At 32.8% G+C, this 19775-nt stretch overlaps 2 protein-coding genes across 3 annotated transcripts; both read right to left on the bottom strand.

Annotated features, from left to right (window-relative positions):
* Positions 1-1563: 1563 nt before the first annotated feature.
* LOC148612039 (uncharacterized) lies at positions 1564-5095 on the bottom strand. Its single transcript, XM_088595441.1, has 7 exons — positions 4966-5095; positions 4348-4506; positions 4103-4170; positions 3744-3882; positions 3117-3175; positions 2487-2784; positions 1564-2138 (listed from the first exon to the last, which is right to left on the bottom strand). The coding sequence occupies exons 2-7, from the start codon at positions 4502-4504 to the stop codon at positions 1987-1989; spliced, it is 873 nt and encodes a 290-aa protein (XP_088451567.1). The 5' UTR covers positions 4505-4506; positions 4966-5095; the 3' UTR covers positions 1564-1986.
* Positions 5096-12710: 7615 nt separating this feature from the next.
* LOC148612038 (uncharacterized) lies at positions 12711-19484 on the bottom strand. Of its 2 annotated transcripts, none has more exons than XM_088593138.1 (3): positions 16976-17481; positions 14537-14856; positions 12711-13788 (listed from the first exon to the last, which is right to left on the bottom strand). In XM_088593138.1, exons 1-3 carry the CDS (start codon positions 17034-17036, stop codon positions 13060-13062), a joined length of 1110 nt encoding a protein of 369 aa, XP_088449264.1. In that variant the 5' UTR covers positions 17037-17481; the 3' UTR covers positions 12711-13059. The 2 variants fall into 2 exon arrangements, with proteins under 2 accessions (XP_088449264.1, XP_088449265.1); XM_088593139.1 differs by lacking the exon at positions 16976-17481 and adding an exon at positions 19366-19484 and having other exon boundaries at positions 12712-13788.
* Between the last annotated feature and the right edge of the window lie 291 nt (positions 19485-19775).

Below are 19775 nucleotides of genomic sequence, written 5' to 3'. Positions count from 1 at the left end.
GTCTGGAGATCAGGACACTACACTATCCGCACCAAACTAAAATTGTATAACAGTTGCGTCTTGCCTATCCTGCTTTATGGGTCAGAGTGCTGGAGGCTAACAGAGTTAGACCAACACAAACTCTCAACCTTTCACACCAGGAGTCTGAGGAGGATCCTAAGAATATTTTGGCCTCTTAAGATCAGTAATCAGGACCTCACAATGCCAACAAGAAAACATGGCCACCATCATTATGAAACGAAGATGGAAGTGGTTAGGACATGTCCTGCGAAAAGACCCAAAAGACAACACAAAAACAGCCCTGTTCTGGACACCTGAGGGAAAACGCAGGAGAGGACGCCCAAAGATCACCTGGAGACGCACTATTGAAGCAGACGTCAAAGAACATAAGAAGACTTGGGGCACATTACAGAAACTTGCCAATGATAAACAAGAGTGGAGGAACTTCGTTGCTGCCCTACATGCCAGTGGCGTAAAGGTCAGTAAGTAAGTAAGTATGGCATCTTATATTGCATCCTCCCAAGTCAGGGTTTGAGTCCACCTTTGCGAGGGGGCGAAGGTGGACCCGAAACCCTGACCTGGGAGGATGATTCTACAGAAGGTATTTGGAATGTTACTGAAAAATACCGCCATTATTTGTGGCGGACTTCGGCCTCGGATTACCAGAGGGGATGGGGTTGGATCACTTAAGAACCTGCTCGCAAAAACACCGGGGAATACCGGTATCTAATCGATTGCACTATAGAGATTTATTGTATATAGGGGATATCGTCCGCTCTTCTGTTCGAGAGGTTTTGTTGACGCAACCGCTAAAAACGCTTGTGTTTATATTTTATTTTATGACAATGAACATGTGCATACTACAAGGCCATTTTGGTTTACCAAACTTTGTTGGAATTTAGGGACTAAGAATATTCTAAGCATACATCAACATCAGAAAACTTTGTGGATGCACCTCCTTTGAAATCACTCGAAAGATCCTTTTGATATTTGGTATGCTGTGTTGATATGATGAATTGTGTAAATGCGCTTACTAAAGTGCCATTTTGATTTAACAAATTTTGTAGGAGTTATATACATGCAAGTTATTCCTACAGCTACGTGAAGCAATATTGTCTTATGGAGCTGCCATGAATTTAGAAGGATCAAAACTCCAGACACACAGTCTGTAGAAAAGATACCGAAAACAACCATGCAAAGTTCGAATTGCGAGGAGAAAATAGTTGAAAACGTTTTGGAGGATTGACACATGTATAGTGATGGCAATAGCTCACATTACTCTTCTGGCCTGATGTGCATAAATCTACTATCGAACCTGTGTTTTATTTATAGCAATAAAGCTTTAAAAGGGGTCAAAAATCGAAACAGTTATTACTAAGGAACATTCATGCCAACTTTCATTGAATTCTACCGAATAGTTTCGGAAGATCCCTTGATTATGTTTTTTTTTTTTTTTTATTGTTTTTTTTTTTTTTGGTTTTTTTTATTATTATTATTATTATTATAATTATCGGATGCAACACCGATGCATTAAAAAATTACTAAAATGACAATACCTTTGTTTGTATAAATCTTTAATAACTTGTTTAAATAAATAACAGACATGCAAAAGCAAACAAAAGAGAATATTTTGAACAAATATGGCGAACAAAAGAACAGATAGAAAATAAACATGGTGTATCTTGGCTGAAAAAAAAATATGAGTACGTGAGGTGTAATCAAAATCAAAAATTCATTAAAACATTTATAAGTATAGAAAAAAAAAGATTTTTTAAAATGAAAAAAAAGTTGTACACAGTAATGAAATGGATTTTACTTCATAGCAAATGCAGAATGCTCTTAAACAAATAAAAACTAATAAAACTATAAAGGTAAGTATGAATGAATAAGTTTTGCCAACTAGCTCATACAAGTACGTTTAAAACTAGATCTATGAATATTTTCAAAAATAACATTAGTGCTCCTCTTAAGTCTTTCAGTGTTACGTCAATTTCCTTGATCGGCTTTTCCATTTGTGAAATCAAAGATATTTCTCAAACGGTCAAAGAACCTGATTTCGAATTTGTGATTTCCATTATCTTCTGTTGGAATGCCACCATTAGTTTGGTTAGCATCACCTAAGACTGCTTTCTTTTCTTCTAAAAAAATAAAAAAAATTTTTTTTTTTCTTTGGTTTGGTTTTGTTTTGTTTTATTCTGTTTTATTCTTGTTTGTTTGTTTTTATGTTGTTGCTGTTGTTTTCTTGTTTTGGGTTTAGGGTGAGGAAGGGGAGGTAATCAGAATCCGTTTAACCGAAAAAGTATTTCTTGCACTGTTTAGCATCTGGTAATTGAAAAAAAATATATTGACTTAAAGTACAAATTGTGCTTTTAAATTAACATAATTCTAAGGATGAGTTAAAACAAAAATTTGGAAAAATATTCAGATGATTTCAAAATTGCTTCAAATGTTAAAACTATTCATTTAAAGAAACATGTTTAATTTACCTTTCTCAGTATTCTTCTTTTCCTTCGTCATTCTTTTTTCCTTCAGTTTCATTTCTTTCTTTTCCCTCTCTAGTCTTTTCTTTACGAGTTTCGCCTCTTTCTTTTCCTTCTTCTTGTTTTCCTTCACTTGCTTTTTCCATTCTCTAAGGTTCAATTCATTTCTTTCTTTATATTTTCTATTTACCATTTTAATATATTCCCTTGCTGTTTTTTCTTGGAATTTTTGTAATTTCTTGTTCTCTTTGTCTCTTGTCTTTTCAATTTCCCTAAGTTGTTTCTTGTCTTCCTTACTATAGTCCTGTGAAATTAAAACAGCATAATTGACATGTATTATAATTTTCTCGTGTTTTAAATGGGTTACCTTAGGTGGATAATCGCAATAGCCAGTTCGTTATTACTTCTTGGCGGATTTCAATCAACGAAACTGTATCCATGATGTTTTGTGCGTACCTTGACAGGATATTGTTTACATATATTATGGTGAAGGCAGTTTGCTGAACTATTTACGGTTTTATAATACATTCTATTGGACAAATTTTCCTGTCTCGTAAAGTAACGGCCACTTACATGTAAACACCGTAACTCATTTCGGACAAGTTAACTAATATTCTGATTTTTTTATGTCCAAACCTGATTTTCTTTTTCCTGTAGGGCAATGTCTTCTGCTCCGTGTGTCCTACCAAACTGATCTGAAATAGTATGATAAACAAATGACATAGACATTATTGAAGTCTTTTAAAGGACTATATTTGTACACAGTACCAATTTGTTCAATGTTCCGTCTTTAAATTTCCATTATGGACGAACAGTAAATAGAAATTTATGTCTTTTGATGAACCGAGATAATTGTACTCAGAGGACAACTTTGTTAATCACACTCAGATAATGTATCGACCTACGGGAGTCTGCGAGGCACTCTGTCTACATTAAAAGTCAAACAACCACTTCCAAATTACGTACGTCATTTTTGACAAACTTATTTTTATTTAATCATGGTTTCAGTGCCCGATCCACCATTCCTATAGCAAATTTTAACCTATGAAATCAGAAACACTTAGGCTCTGATTTCTGTCTATGCTGTGTAAATCACGTTGTACTAACACGGACGTTTGAAATAAGTGTATTTACGTTTTACCCACTTGCCAGGACCTCATGCAAATTCAACTTTCTATTGGTACCGTACAAGCCTTCTAGCTTGAAACTTCGGCCTCATGTCAGAAAGAATTTTTGTGATTTGACTTTGATAATTTGTTTTACCTATTTCATGCCTTGTTGTTATTTCAACATGGTCAACTGGTTTCAATTTAAGTTTTTCTTCTATCGCTACCTCAAAAGTTGCTGCGGAGATAACATCTTGACAGAATGTTTTGATGGCTTCATCTTCGGTCAAGGTCACCTGTTGAAACAAAAAAACATTCATATTCATTTTAAGAAAGGATTTATATGATGTACATGTAAAAAAAATAAAATTAGAAAAAAAAACAGACGGTGACTCTTGTTAAAACTAACGCGCATTTCGTTCTTATTACAAAACATTTTAGTGGACTGGTCTTACGATTGCTGGTCTGACAAAACACCAACAACTAAACTGGTAATCGATCATATGGTTTACCTACCTCAATCTGATACTTGGTACATTGTGGTCCGACTTCTCTTCCTTTTCCCATATTTTCGCCATACTGACCTGCAAGTTGAAGGGTCAAATTATGTCAAAACAAATAAACAAATAAACAAACAAAATTCGAGATTTCGATATGAATTTTACATTTAAGTTTATAATAATAACTTTTGTCAATGATTGATCATTTAACTGGTTATTTTTGTTTCGTATTTACACTAGTCAGTAATCTCGTTTTCTAACCTTCATTATTGATTGACTTGGCGTTTCTGATTTTAGGACACATAATAGCCTCTCTCGTCAGCTGACATGGTGTCAAAGAGAAGTGGAACTCTCGTGCTGGTATTGGCACCTGTTGCAGGCGGACAACTTTCTTCCTTTCTCGAGGTTTTCTTTCCATGTCTAAAAGTACATATAGGTTCTCTGTTTATAAGATTTGTGCAAGTTTAACGAAGTTCGGACAGTCCTTTCTAGAGCGTATACTGTGTTCCCATACCTCAATAAATTTGTCAAAAACTACAGAAGTCTAAACAGATACATATTCTACAGTGGTGGATTGAGGGGTGTTTCGAGGGTTTTATTCCCCCGTTTTGAAAGATAATTGTGTTAGTTTTGTTAAAATAAGTGCAAACATTAGCGAGTGGTAGCCTAACAAAACGGCTAAAAAACTAATATTTTGCAAATTTCTAGATCCACCTTGCAAGAGTGAAATACAGGTAGTAAAAGAGACAATTACGTAATCACATACATGTAATCAGAATTTCTTTTTTTTTTAAACAAACCAAGCTTCCGATACAATTGTTCTAGAAGTAAAGCATATTGAAATAAAAGAAATTCATTTGGCAAATTTGAAGTACTTACTGATATAAGTCCAGAATACACCTTAAAAAATCGAGTTTGGCGATATGTGGATATACAGGGAGTCTGGCGATTAACTTCTTCAATTCTTCTCACAAGAAAAACACGTCTGTACTATCTGGATAGTTCACCGACGGTGCCGTCGTCAAGAACGTCGTTCTGTGACGTTAAAAGTACACACAAACTTCACAAACGCGTTGTGAATGCTTCCGGTGTGGCGCTGTGAAGCAATGCCATCTTACCATATTTACTTATCTGAGTTTTAACATTACGCTTACTGAATGATTTATGTTCTTACATAACCGCTCAACTAAATCTTGTCTGTAGAAACTTAAGCCCATTTTGTCATTTCCTTGAAATTTTCAGTTATCTGGACTATATTTAGTGCAATTTGATTAACTTACTCCATATTTTGTGGAAGAAAACAATTAAGATTGAATTTTAGTTATGATATTGGAAACTTTTACGTCTATCCATTCCATTTTCTTCTGGGGAAATTTTTGTACTGATAATTACATGTAGACGTTCGTCACTGTGTTTAATATTATGGAAATATTATTATTTTGAGACACAGCTAAATTTCCGCATTAAGTATAAATATTTTTTATTTCAAAAGGGCATACTAAAATGCTCTATCGTACATTGTCTATAAAAATACATCCGATTTAAGAATTGTAGTTCAAACAGAGCCTGGCAAGAAGATTCTCACGACCATTTCTATATAGGTGTCAACTCTTTCCGTTTTCGGCAGGAACTTCCAGATATTTCATGAAAAATTCAGCATGCTTGTGATTCAGGCACATTCGTTGAAATTTCTTCCCTATTTTTGTTTACTTTTCAGCATAAAATCGTTACAAATTACTTCTGGTCAAAATTCATTGCGAAAAAACTCGATCGGCAAACCTCCGCTTTGAGAAAATTTTGAGAGGGACATCTTCCGCTTTTGACGGTTAACGCCAACTTTTCTACTACCGTATAACTACAATAGTCTTTACATGTATATTTAAATAACATTCTTTAGTGAGTATTAAGTGGCTGTCTTTGTAAAAATCATGCAAAATGTGATACACCCCAAAAAAGGCTACATATTTTTATTTTTGTAATTAAGTTGTTTTATGGGTGTATATTATGAAATGGGTAATTATTCATTCAAATCGACCTGATCTTAAGAGGTAATCAACATCAAAAATCCAATAGATTCTATTATATTTGAGTGGCATTTACAGAGTTATCTCCCTTTATTTTGAATTCTACAGTGCATTCTATACAATTTTTATCTCCTATGAGCACAGGTTATACGAAAAACCAATTGTTAATTTCTGTTTACTGAAGCATTTTAAACAAAATATCAAAAATAAAAATATGTAGGTTTTCCAACCATGTATCACATTTCGCATGATTTTTAGCTGGAGTGATACTTAAGACCCGCTATGTGAAGATCTGATGTCAATTACCAATTTGTGGAATTCTTGTATAGGAAAGAACGAGTTCATCCATCAACGAGGAACACTCAAGAGGATAATACAATATTTTTGAATACTTTGTAATATATATATATAAACGTCTCAGAATGTGACGACTCTATTCGCTACACTGCTCCATCGGATCAAATTGATACAGGGAAGATATGTAAACGTATAGAAAGGTCTGAAAAATTCCCAATGATGTTAGAACTGTCAAATTTGCGATGCAGTTTTTTGGTCGTTCCCTCCGCGGGACTCGAACTCGTACCGCTGTGACATCTATGGCAACACCGCCTGCACAAAGTCCAGCGCCCTAGACCTCTCGGCCAGCCAGACTGTTTTTCAGACCTATACATATATACATACATATGCTATATTTTCATGTGACAATTGTCCTTTTTATATTTAGATCTGTACTTTTAAGAAAACTACACTCTTGCAAAATGTTAATTTCATGTACAAGCTATATAAATTTTATCTCAAAAGCGCAACCCCCAAATGAAAAACTAAGACCGGTTATGTGATCTATAACGGTTTCTGAACAAGAAATAAAACTGAAATCGGTGGGTTTCTGATATGCAAAAATCACCTCCTGTCTGATGACAAGAGACACAAGTGATGGTGATGTGTATGTAACATTTGTTTGTTTGTTTGTTTGTTTGTTTTTATCTAAATAAAGAAATGAACAAACAAAATAAACACAAAACAATAGAATCCTATACACGTATCTTTTCTTTTCTGATAAATTAAAAAATTAACAAGGAAACAATGTACTACGTGTACATCTAAATCAAATAATTATTCAGCAGATATGTATTAATAGTTTATCAGTTCTGTATAGAAAAAAAATAAAATGATGAGAAAGTAAATGTAATACTGAAATGAAATTTACCTCAGAAAATTCATCCTTTTGGCCATCATGAAATATATCATAGATTTATATCCCCTACCGACCAAATCCTTTCACCCGCCCCTAAAAATTTGCCCGCCCGCCCTAATTTTGAAATTGTTTGATGAAAATCTAGAATTTGTTTTGTGATGGCCTTAATTGAATATTTTGCATACATATTTAACATCTCAGATGTGTAGATGAAATTATTTAGCTTGATTAATGTATGCATTCAATGCTAGTCATTTTAGTGCTAAACTTTTTTTTTATTTGGGGGGGGGTCTCGGTAAAAAAAAACCTCATTGCTGATACGGCTTTTCCATCACTTGTAGTCAAAAACCAAAGAGACTCCTAAAACCATCTACGCCTCAGTCCAATAGGGCTAGCCTTGGACCAATACCTAAGCCAGTATGGAAGCCTTAAGCAATATTACTATAATATAGACCAAAATTCTAGTTAAAGAATCAGATTTGTCATGAGGTTTATAACAATTGGAATTAACATTTTGCTATGCGTTCTCACTTACTGACAATATTTGTATCGTGTTCAAATATATGTATACTCCATTTAGTGGGCCCACAAGAGGCAACCTAAAAATATACAGCTTCATTTTATATTTTGTTTTTTTTCACCCATGCCTGTATCGTCCTTATTTGTTTTCTCATCATTGTAAATATGTTTTGAGGTCATCATTTCTTCCTTGATTACTACGAAAGCTGCAGCAGTGAAATTGTCTTGGCAGAATCGTTTTATGGCATCATCTTTGGTCAAGGAAACCTGCAGAGCATAAAACATACCTGTACATGTTTAAACGGGGATTTAGTATATACTTGTGATATGAATGTTGAATCTTGGTTCCCTTGATATGATTACTCTTTCGTATCCGTGATGACCCTATTTTTTTTCAATCAAAACAACTGGTTTCCAGGGAGAGCGGATAATCTTTTCGTTCCACAAGTTTCTCTCATTTTTAACGGTCTTCGGGAGGCTTATGATTTGGATCAGAAACCAGATTAGGAACCGTTAATAACCAACTGGTGATGGCTATATACACTTTCCGGGGCCCTGATAATATATATATGACCTGTAGGAAAAATAGAAGTATTTATTTCCCTCCAATAGGTTGACCAATCGTGTATCCTATTCAGATGAAAGGACAGATTGGTTTACTGACAAAGTTTGTAATGAGCATTTTTCTCTCTCAGACTCTTAAAGAAGTTTGAAAAAAATAAGTTTATCTTTTTATCCTTAAAATGCATAGATTCTGAAATTTTAAAAAGAATGCATATAATAAATGCGGAACCAAAAAAATGAAAAACTTCCGGTATCTTCATACTGTTGATGGTTGTTGAAGAAAAGATGGTAAACCCCTATTGCCATGGTGATTTTTCGATCTTTAAATGAAAGTGCTACTACAAAAATGTTTTTTGAGTCCTAGCTTTAATTAGAAATTACTGAAAAACTTGAAAAGGTTAGTATTGTCGGCAATGAGAAAATAAATACTACCGTTTTCCCTACATAGACAATTGTAACGAGCCCCTGTGTCTGATTCGGAAAATGGGTAATTTTCAATGCTAACCGATCATTTCATCTTTTAATGTGTATGTCCTATACCAGCAAAAACACACGAGAACACATATGTATGATATTTAGGGGTTACAATTTATATTCGTATGAAGCTGGAACTATGAAGCTATGACGGTAGACAGTACCGATCAGCAGCTTAGTGTGAAGAGTAATATATATATAATTATGCAAATCATATGCAAATGTAAAGTACTGAAATTACGAGTGCAAGAAGTCGCTAACAATATGTCATTCGAAAATCGTAAATAAAAAATGGATAGGCTAACGGAACAAAGTAAGTTTGTTCCAAGACTAAAATCTCCACTTTACAATGAATTTTGAGTATTTTTTTATTTCATAAGACGATTTATTTTACATGAGTTAAGTCCAGGTCTTTTGTTAGTTGAATTAGCCACTATCACGTTTTATGCTATGATAAAATATCGTATTGAAAAAAATCTTTTTATGATCAATTAATTGAATCCATTATGACTTAAGAGTTATTCTTTTGTGTGTCCCTTCCTGCTTGGCTGTTAACATTTTGGGTACCAGCATTCAAAAATCTGTGAATGCCTTCCAATTTACTTGCCATTTTATCGAAGTTTTTATTTATGATACATGCCAATCGATTTTCAAGATCAAATGACAGCTTTTCAAGTTTTTTTTCTAGTTCCTCACTGCGTTGTGCTGAAAGAAATTGTTTTCAGAGATCAAATTCTCTAGAACTCATCGCAGACTCACGGAAATTTTTAAAAGTAATGGTTCACCAAAATCATTGCTACAAATAACTTACTTCAACCTACCACCACAGTATGTACAATATCACATCAAACGATGTTGAAAACCTAGTGATACCTGCGTAAATGGTGTGGAATGAAGTTCATATGAATTTAAATCAGGGACCACTTATGCAGTACGCAGCAATTTTACCTGCACGGCAGATATATCTTATATAGTGGACATGGAGAGATCAGTCAACGTGGAAACCGGCGATTCCTTCAGAACCAGAAAGTGAGTCCAACGTCTTCGAGTTATAGATAACACTAAAATTCTTCAGCTTTGTTCTCGTAAATATATCAAAACTTTGAACCGTTTCCGATATAAACATTTCTTGACTATACTCTATTCTACAATCACAATTGGTCAACAAAAAAAAGCCATACTATTTTATATTATAATATTAGGTTCTATACCGATGATAATGCATGCTTAATTTTATTATAATTCGACTTTGCATTTCTAATGATTTTTCCTCGTCATTTACCTAACGTTATCTCTCTTGGTGTTGTACATTAATATCTAACGATATATGTATGATTATCACTGCTTTATATTATTTTTACCCTGCACTTATTTACGTTACTGTTGTCTGTTTGTTATGTTTATCCATTGATATACTCAACAAAAAAAACCGTTAAGGACCACTTTAAAAAAATATAATTCAGATTTATTCATATTCATAGCAGACGAGATTATTGAATTTGTATTCTGTTCTGTTCTGTTTATGTGCCTTAAATGTGATACTCTCTCATATTCTCTATTATGAATTACGATTAATTTAGAGTATTCTTTTTTAATAGGAAACATATTTTCATAGAATAAGAGGAGTTCTTTGAAGGTAAATAAGGCAAGTTTAATATAGAGTAACACTTTTGTTAATGATGTCAATGAATTTTTCTGATATTTCTTGTCTTCCTCGGAACAAAATTTTGATACGAATAGGAGCAATAAAAATACAGCATCTCCTCCACTGCCCTCTTTGTCGAAAATGTACCTCATTCGGTAAACAGAAGTAAGATTTCCGTTAACGAAAGTATGGACTGGACATTGGAAACGGAAATGATGATAAAGGAGGTTCATTTTTTTACTCTTTCTATATCTAATGGTTTAGTAATTTTGTACTTAAAAGTTGTGTTTATACATTATGTTTAACTCAAGTTAATTCCCCTCGAATTATTGTCGTAATCTAACAATATGTTTTATTATGTAATATATTTCATTTTTTTAGAAAATGAATTTTCTCTTGCTTAGAGAATTTAGGAAAGAACCGTTTTGTTTATAGTTCGTAGTTATAATATAATTTTCTTTATTTGTTCTATGGCAAATTAAGATACAAATTTGACCAACTAAACGATATCATTGTTATCAGACTGAAAAGTCCGAGCTATATTGATAAAATTTCTATTCATCACCTTGGAAAGGCAATTTTTTAAAGATTTCTATGTGTGTGGTGAGACTTTTATAAACTATTGAATTGGATTGAATTGAAAAAAGAAATTATTAGATATTTGAAATTATGGATACTGTTCAACTATAAAGTTGTGGTGAATTTCTTCTGTTGTTTAGTATATTTACTGTTTTATCCGATTTACAAATACTTTTAGAATATACATTTGTTTTTAAAGATCGTATCTAGATGTGCTGTTTAAATGATTGTTATCATAGATTTCGTAATCGATTACACTTTAATTTATAATCATCAGAAGTTTTTCACAATATGCTATAGAGACTTTTTAGTTGGTCACAGACCTTCAATTATTGATTCTATAGGGTTCCATACATTTTTGCACTGACATCCACTGGCTGTAGCTTGGACCATATTATGCATTTGGATATAAGGGGGACTACTCAAATCGACCAGTATACACTAGGGACACACCACGTGAAATATCGGTGAACGAAATGTGATTCATTTTTCCGATATTTTCCAAATCGCGAAGTAATATGCCTAAATGTCCTCCGGTACACCAAAATAATTCTCGAAACTGGCAGTTGGTTTGCATATAATAAAAGATAATTCTTTTGAATATATACTTTATTTCAAAAACACATTTTAGTGAGTCACGTTTTTTTTTTTTTTTTTTTTTTTTTTTTTGTTTGTTTTTGTTTTTGTTTTTTTTTTATGGCAACATCCCTTCAGCACCTGCGTATAGAGTGTTCATATCACAACTAATACGTTATGCCAGAGCTTGCCGTAATTACGCAGACTTTTTGTATTGCACTAGAACTCTAACAAATAGGCTTCTGGAACAGGGTTATGTTGTTACAAGATTGAAGTCATCACTACAAAAGTTTTATGGTCGTCATCATGAACTCGTGGATCGTTATGTTGTATCCATCTGCACCATGAAAACTGATTTATTCAACGGTTCATAGTTTTTCTTTCCTCGTTTGTCTACCCCGGACTTGACTTTTATGAGCAACTCGGCAGGTGTTTCTAGAAAAGCAGAGGATGCTTACCCTACCCGTGCACCTGGTCCATGCTCCCAGTTTTTAGTGAAGTCCGAGTTGCTCATTTGCTTTTGTTACTTTGTATGTATGATTTTGGTTAGTGTATGTTTTTTTTTTGTTGTGTATGTCTGTTTTCCATGTCTGATCTATCTCCCTGGATTGCATTCTTTTGATTACTGCTATAACCTTGGTTCCCTTGATTACTCTTTTTAGAAGAACAAATATGATTTTGCTGGGTTTTCTGATTACAATGGACTGGAACTGCTACCAGGTAAAACAACATAAACTTTAGTATTTGCAATGATAGAACATAACACATAACTTATACTTATGTTGAAATAAGACGGAAATGATCGTCGGATTTGCTTGAGTTACAAATGTTGATTTTCAATTAAAAAATCAAGTTTACATTGTATGATTTATACGGTAAACCATGAAATTGTTGCAGAAGTTTTATTTAAGACCTGTAAGGCGAAAATTGAACCGTCGTGTATTGTAATGCAATTTGGAGAACAATCGCGAATTCAAAGCCGGGCGAAGGCAGACTGGCCAAGGAAATTGCATAAAAAGACGACACAAACACTGAAGTTAAGCAAATCAAATTTCAAACAACATAGTATTTCTAGCTATAATCTCTATCTTAGCCAAATGCAAACATCTTTCTACAGAATAAAGTTTTCGAATATTTCATTATTGATAAACTATAATTCATACCGTTCGAATGGAATCTAATTAATTTAGTAATCCTTAAACTTCCATGAGAACAAATTTGAAGTTAGGAACCACAATAAACATAGTTAAAACTATTAGTAGAAAATAAAATTGGGCCTGTGGCCCTTTTCATAAAAACAAAATCGTAAGTTATGATGTCATAATAGATCAGAGAATTGTGACGTCATAACTTAAGACTAATTTCGCTGTTACTCTTTTTTGTGAAAAGGGCTGCCGTTACATTTTATTTCCGCTGACAACCTGTACAAGATTACCAACAGCGGACATCAGTTGATCTATTTTATCGTTTTGCTGCTGAATATTGTCATTTTGGGCTTTAATGATAGCAACTTGTTCGTCAAGTTTGACAGCTTGCTCGTTATAGATTTTCCTCAACTCTTCCTCAACTTCAGTTCTAGACATCGTTTGGTTTTGTCTCAACTCCATTATGCAGATCTCCTTCTTTGCAATCTCTTCTTCTAATTCTTCTATTTCTTTTGAAAGCTCTTTATTTTCCTCAGCAACTTTCCCAGAATACTTTGCCCGAAGATTTTCTATTTCAAAACGCAAATTATTACTCTCATTAATGGCAATTTGCAGTTGGTATTCTTTTTCTTCAAGTTGCTTTTCTCTGGAATCAATTACCAACGTTTTCTCGTGAACCTCTATTTCTAAGTTGTTTTTCGTCATCAAAATGCCTTCTAGTTCTGTTTTGATATTTCCAATTTGTTTTTCTTTGTCATCAATTTTTGTTTGAAGATCTTTCTTGTTAATTTGCATTTGAGCCTTAAGTTCTAATTCTATTTGTTTTAAACGTTCAACCAGTCGCTTTTTATCGTCTTTAGCGTTGTCTAAATCCGTTTCTTTCTCTCTCAAAAGTTTGTACAGTCGATCTATTTCCCTTTTAAGATTTTCAACAGTAATTTTTTCCTTGGAAAGTCTAGTCTTTATCCCAATGGCATTTTCCTTAAAAAAACAAAACTACTTTGTGCAATTAAGTACCAGTCCATATAAAACACAGACACTGCCAATGATAAAGTGATTCATGGTGTAGACAAACCCACAAAAATATTTACATAATAATAATCATTTCTGTATTCAGATCTGCACTTTTGAGATAATCATACATTTATTTCACACTAGAATCAACCAACTAGAACCAAATCAAGAGCAATAACTCTTGCAAAGTGCCAACTTCATGTACAATCTATATAATTTTTATCTCAAAAGTGAAACAACCAAATAAAAACTAAGACTGGTTATGTAATCAGTAACTGTTTCTAAACAAGAAATAAAACTGAATTTGGTAGGTTTTTGATATGCATGAATCACCTTTTGTCTGATTTTTAGAAAGATTGCTACTTAATTACTAACCGTTTACATTGTATAAAATCCGAATTATGTCAAATGGATCATAAAGAATCTCTTTTAAGAACTGCATAAACTTTGTCTAAGGGGTTTTAACACCATCATGCAGTTGCAATTAACATCAGCATTCGTTTTTATTACAAATGTAGTATCAATTGTACAACTTTCTTTTTAATGTATATTTGCTGTTTATGTCGAAGACAAAAAATGGCCTCCTCTTAAAAGGATTTGGTAAGTATGGTTTAGACCTGCATTAATGATGAACATTTACGCAATATGAATTTCTATTTCTTTTACCATTATTTTTAATGAAAAATTATCATATATGTCATACATATGAATTTACCCGTTCATCAAAAATCAACTTCAACTGCTTCGCCAGTTCAACATTCTTTGTCTCCTCGAGTACTAATATAAAGCTTTTCAATGCAGAAAGGTCATTTCCACTGCATCGGTCGTTGATAACTTTTATCAAATATCTTAATTTCGAATCGGCAACTTTCTTTTCCTTAAGTCTTGTATTTTCATTTTCTGAAATTGTTTTTGAGTCGATAAATTTCTGGACAACATCGTTGACATAAACCACTCTGAAAACCATTTCATCTTGGAACTGTTTTGAAAATAACTGTTTGTCTGCTAAGTCATATGGCTGACAGTCACTTGAATCTGCAATTTTAAATAGGGTTAAATCGTGAACAAACGTTCGTTCGAATTGTTGTTGTTTTATTATTGTTATTACAATAGAGAATGTATGATACAGTAAACAAAAGGAAAAAAACTAATGAATTGACTATGGTATGAGATTTTGAATAAGATCACAAACTGTTAAGGACTATTTTCGAAAAGATAATGAACGGAGAACGATGATATTCGTGGGCAGATGTTTTGTTCTTATACTTAAAAAGAATTTACTTTTGTACGCTCCATTTTTCACTTTTCATCACAAAGCTTTCGATGCGTGTACATAATTCTTGAATTTAGCTTTGTCATTTTAATTTTAAAGAGGACGAAGTCCTGATAACGGTAGTCGATACGAATTTCACATATGACCTTAAAAGCACTGAGAATCTGATTTCAGTCTGAAAGGATGTAAAAGTACTAATGCCAAATAAGTATATTTACTAGTTTCGTATATTAAACAAAATAAAATGTCTCATATCTCACATCATAGAATTTTGTAAAACTTCGTAAAACTGTTGAAAGCATAAAATGTCAAATATTCATCTTCGACCTCCTGTATTCCGTAGGCCACTTACACCGTTTGAAAAATTTGCCCTCCTCCCCCTTGCGAAATTTTCGCGACAACAATTATTTTTTTCTTTAAAGATCATTATTGAGCGTACTAATCAATTACTAAAATAAATGTTTCTTTATTATTAATTATCATTCAACATTTTTGCTTCACGATTAGTCAGAACATTATAACATTTTTATTAATGTTTCATGTAGTTGTAATGAAAATTGAAAAACTCGTAAAATGGAATTAAAGTAAAAAAGATTGAGTCAAAAAGACAAGTTTGAAAGTAGAAATATTGTTGTAAGATGCATAAACATCAAGTTTAAGCAAAACTGTGAAAAAATGGGCAAATTTCATTTCTTAGATATTGGCTAATTTCTCTGATTTTTTTGGTATGCAACTTAAAACATATGCTTGAAATCGATGAGTTTTGACTTTAATTTTTGAAAAAATAATCAGATCATATATCGTTTTTAACAAAATAGAAGAAAAAAATGGTGCTTTTTATAGACCAATATTTCATTTTTATTTGTATTTTTTTCTTCGGTAAAAAAAAACTAAAGTATATCTTTTCAGTATACCAGAATCGGCACATCATAGCGTTTATTCAATTCTGGTTATGAATGTATATAAGCTCAAATACAAAAGTTGTTGAATAAAACTACTTACATATTCATTTCAATTTAGAGTTCGTACGAACTGGTAATCAAATGATTGACTTGTAAACCAATTGCTAACCTTAATTTGCTTTACTTTCTACACATGACAGTTTCAAAATTTACACGAAATAACAGTTTTTAAATACTTTTTATTAAAAACTACATACACATGTATTAATAAAGTAAGCTTGCCAATGACATTTTACAGATTAAATTTTAGTTATTTTTTTATTTACGACTCATGACAGTTTGCAGATCAGATATACTGCTGGAGGCTCAAATGACCTTGGGGATATTAACCGGAAAGGTGCTATCCTCCTTTGGTCTCTCTACCAAAGACAATGATTGTGATTACTGTCTATGAACTGGATTCCTAAACTCCACAACTATCAATACAAACAACGTTACATAACTTGATCTGCGAAATGAACCACCAAACCCCTTTAAAAACTTTTAATCTCTATACTCACAGCTGTTATAGAGGGTCTGCAGTCCTACCACAACACTTGTTACTCACGTAGTGATATTAACTCAATGTGGATCCTGAAAAATTCAAACGATCTTCTGCAGACCATCAGTCCAAGACTATTATCAGAATATAATAGTATTAAAACCTCTGATATCTCAACACTGTATACTTCTATTCCCCATACTCGGTAAAAATCCCTACTTAAACATTATACATCGTTGTTTTTGTTAAAAGATGGTACACCTAGATACAAATATATAGCTCTTGGTAAAGATTCCTCATAGTTTGTAAGAGGATAAGGGATACTACAGACACTGTGACGTCAGCCTCATATCTTGACCTACACTTAGAAATTGATGGTTAGGGAAAACCAAATTTTACGACAAACGTATTACTTTTCATTTAGAATTGTCAACTTACCTTTCATCTGTGGCAACATCCCTTCAGCACCTGTGTATGGAGTGTTCATGTCATAACTCATATGTGATACTAGAGCTTACCGAAACCACGAAGACTTTTTGTATTGCGCTTAATTTCTGCCAAATAGGCTTCTAGAACAGTGTTATATTGCTAAAAGATTGAAGTCATCACTACAGAAGTTTTATGTTTGTCATCTTGAACTCGTGGGTTGTTACGGTGTATCCATCTAAGCCATGAAAACTGATTTGTTCAACGTGTCATATTTTTCCTTTCCTCTTTCGACTACTCCGGACTAACGTTTTATGAGCATTTCCGATGCATCTGGTCCATGCTCCAAGTTTTTAGTGGACTCTGAGTTGCTCAGTCGCTTTTGTTACTTTGTATGCATTGTTTTAGTTACTTTATGTTCTTTGTTGTGTAAGTCTGTTTTCCATGTCTGGTCTTTGTCCCTGGATTACATTCCTTTGATTACCGCTAGAACATTGGTTCCCTTGATTACTCTTTCTTACATATTGATTTTGTTCGATTGTTGATAGTTCTGCAAATAAAAGATTACTTATCGAAACAGGTGTGCATAATACCAAAGTTTATAACATTTTACGAAGACGAAAGCGCAAAATCCTATGTTAGAAAATTGTTGGTGTCATTTTGACTTACGTGGAGTCCTATAAATCATTGATACTTTATTTTAATCCCAAATAATGACGCACATTTAACGTTATCAACTCTTTATGATTTTGATTATTCATTTAATATCAAGGCTTGAAATGCTTGCCATAAAGGTATCATTCAAGAATTGTTTTTCTCTGATTTTATTAAACAAATATTTTAGATATTAATATCAATTACAACATGAATATTCTAATATTCAAGGAGAGATGCTATGTATTAAATTATATAGAATCTTACTAAACACACTGATAATGAAATTGGTATCTTTTAATGGTAGACTTACATTTAGAAAGGTAAGTAGCCGGCTATTACGCAAATTGTTCTATACGTAATTCCCGTATTTTTTTTTTTATTTTTTTTTGCTGAAATGAGGATGAAATCCGCATTTGGCACGGTAAACCGAACAATAGACAAGATAAGAAGACAACAAAATGTTCTTAAGAGATGAATACTATTTAGAATAACTGAGATAAACATCTTATATGTGTGTATAAAAATATTTTCGAGTAAAGAATATACAAACGTGTTACGGAAGTTTGCGGAATCTACCGACAATACACGATACAGCTACATATCGCGCGCTTTTCACACTTCTCATGTCATCCTTTTCTGTTGCACAAATTTGACAAAACTTAACAAAACGGAAAGTCTACATATGTAGATACTCATGAAAATCAACTTATTCTCAAATATCATGAGAGTAAAATAATTAGACTTTAACGTGTTGTCAATACTTCTCTTTGGCCAAAGTCCTCCTATACCTCTGGGTTTAAATGAAACTTTACTGAATTAAACGACACTATATAGTGATATGCATTAATAAATATAATTCCAACACAAATATATAATTATGATTTAACACTTTTGTTCCACATTTATCGTAAGCGTATCTCGTAAACAACTTCATGGACTTAAATGAAACTTTACACAAAGCAAAAAACATCATTTACAGATGTGTTAAAATGAATATATTGACTGTCTTATTATCCCCTCGCTAAAAAATTGCGATGGGATTACTTTACTTTCATTAGGGGTATTTTGTTCAGGAGACTGCCAATTCTCAGTGAGCAGTTATAGTTGTGACTCCTACATTTATCTAAGTATCTACCATAACAAAAGAAAAAAATAAGCTATCATTTGTTAACGCTTCATTAATGCATTCATTTCTTCATTTGATCAATTTCATTTTGGTTTTTAACAACTATAAAAACGTTTTCATCTTCAATTACATAGCAAGTATGTAATCAACATACATCTTGTCTCAATATCGTAAAAGTCAATATACTAAGTATCTTAAACTACAGTTTAAGCAAAGAGACGGTTAGCTTTTGGAAAAGCTGTTACTTCTTGTGATTACATTCAAGGTACAAGAGAATTTCAGCAGTTGTTGCTATATATGGCGCGTGATTCGCAAAATCATTTATGAAGAAAGACGATGTGTAATGAAATGAAAAGGGCACTCTGAAACTTTCATTTTTTATCATTATTTCATCATCATGGTCGATGCCGAGATTCACTAACCTAGAATCAGAAATATTATTTATCGGCGTTAATTCGACAGCAAAAGTCGAAACTACTGAAACACTGACGCTTCATTCCTTGTATGAACATGGGGCTACAATAATGTAACTCATTGACGTTCTAATGCTGCTGATAAATTTACTCCTTGGAACACGACCCACATCATACCAAATATATGAAACAAGCTTCAACCTTACCTTCATCCATAGTTCCAAAACCATCCGATCCAGATATAGATTTCCTCTTCAATACTTGGCATGTATGTGATATAAAGTGGTCTTTATTTGTGAAGTAAAATTGATAAAAAGACTGAGTATTGACTTTAAAGGTCCTGTCAAAAGTATAAAGGTGTAAGGCCAAATAGATTGTTTTACCTTTTAAGTTATCACAAACTTATTTTTTTTTATTTAAAAAGTATATTAGGTGTATATACATACAGAAAAAACTGTGTCTTTTCGAATTTTGTTTACCTGTATATGTTCCTTAATGGCATCAATGTGGAGAAAGAAATATTTGAGTTTGTACGATTGAAATCCATGGACCAAAAAATTAAGAAAAAACACAAATGAACTAAAGAATACACTTATACATATGAAGTACGAACCCA

Source organism: Perna viridis, chromosome 7 (assembly GCF_037379345.1).
Source record: "Perna viridis isolate PV_CMFRI_1.1 ecotype Kerala chromosome 7, ASM3737934v1, whole genome shotgun sequence".
NCBI classification, from domain to species: Eukaryota; Metazoa; Mollusca; class Bivalvia; order Mytilida; family Mytilidae; genus Perna; species Perna viridis.
Note: the sequence above shows the minus strand (reverse complement) of the source record. Positions and strands in the feature narration are given on the sequence as shown.

Excerpts from the sequence above, each read along its gene's own strand:
- LOC148612038 (XM_088593138.1), bottom strand. The coding sequence starts at position 17,036 with ATGAGTTATGACATGAACACTCCATACACAGGTGCTGAAGGGATGTTG. Across the intron at positions 14,857-16,975 it reads GATGTTGCCACAGATGAAAG|ATTCAAGTGACTGTCAGCCA; the intron begins GTAAGTTGACAA and ends TTAAAATTGCAG. Across the intron at positions 13,789-14,536 it reads AGTTGATTTTTGATGAACGG|GAAAATGCCATTGGGATAAA; the intron begins GTAAATTCATAT and ends TGTTTTTTTAAG.
- LOC148612039 (XM_088595441.1), bottom strand. The coding sequence starts at position 4,504 with ATGGAAAGAAAACCTCGAGAAAGGAAGAAAGTTGTCCGCCTGCAACAG. Across the intron at positions 4,171-4,347 it reads CAAGTCAATCAATAATGAAG|GTCAGTATGGCGAAAATATG; the intron begins GTTAGAAAACGA and ends TTCAACTTGCAG. Across the intron at positions 2,139-2,486 it reads AAAGAAGAATACTGAGAAAG|AAGAAAAGAAAGCAGTCTTA; the intron begins GTAAATTAAACA and ends TTATTTTTTTAG.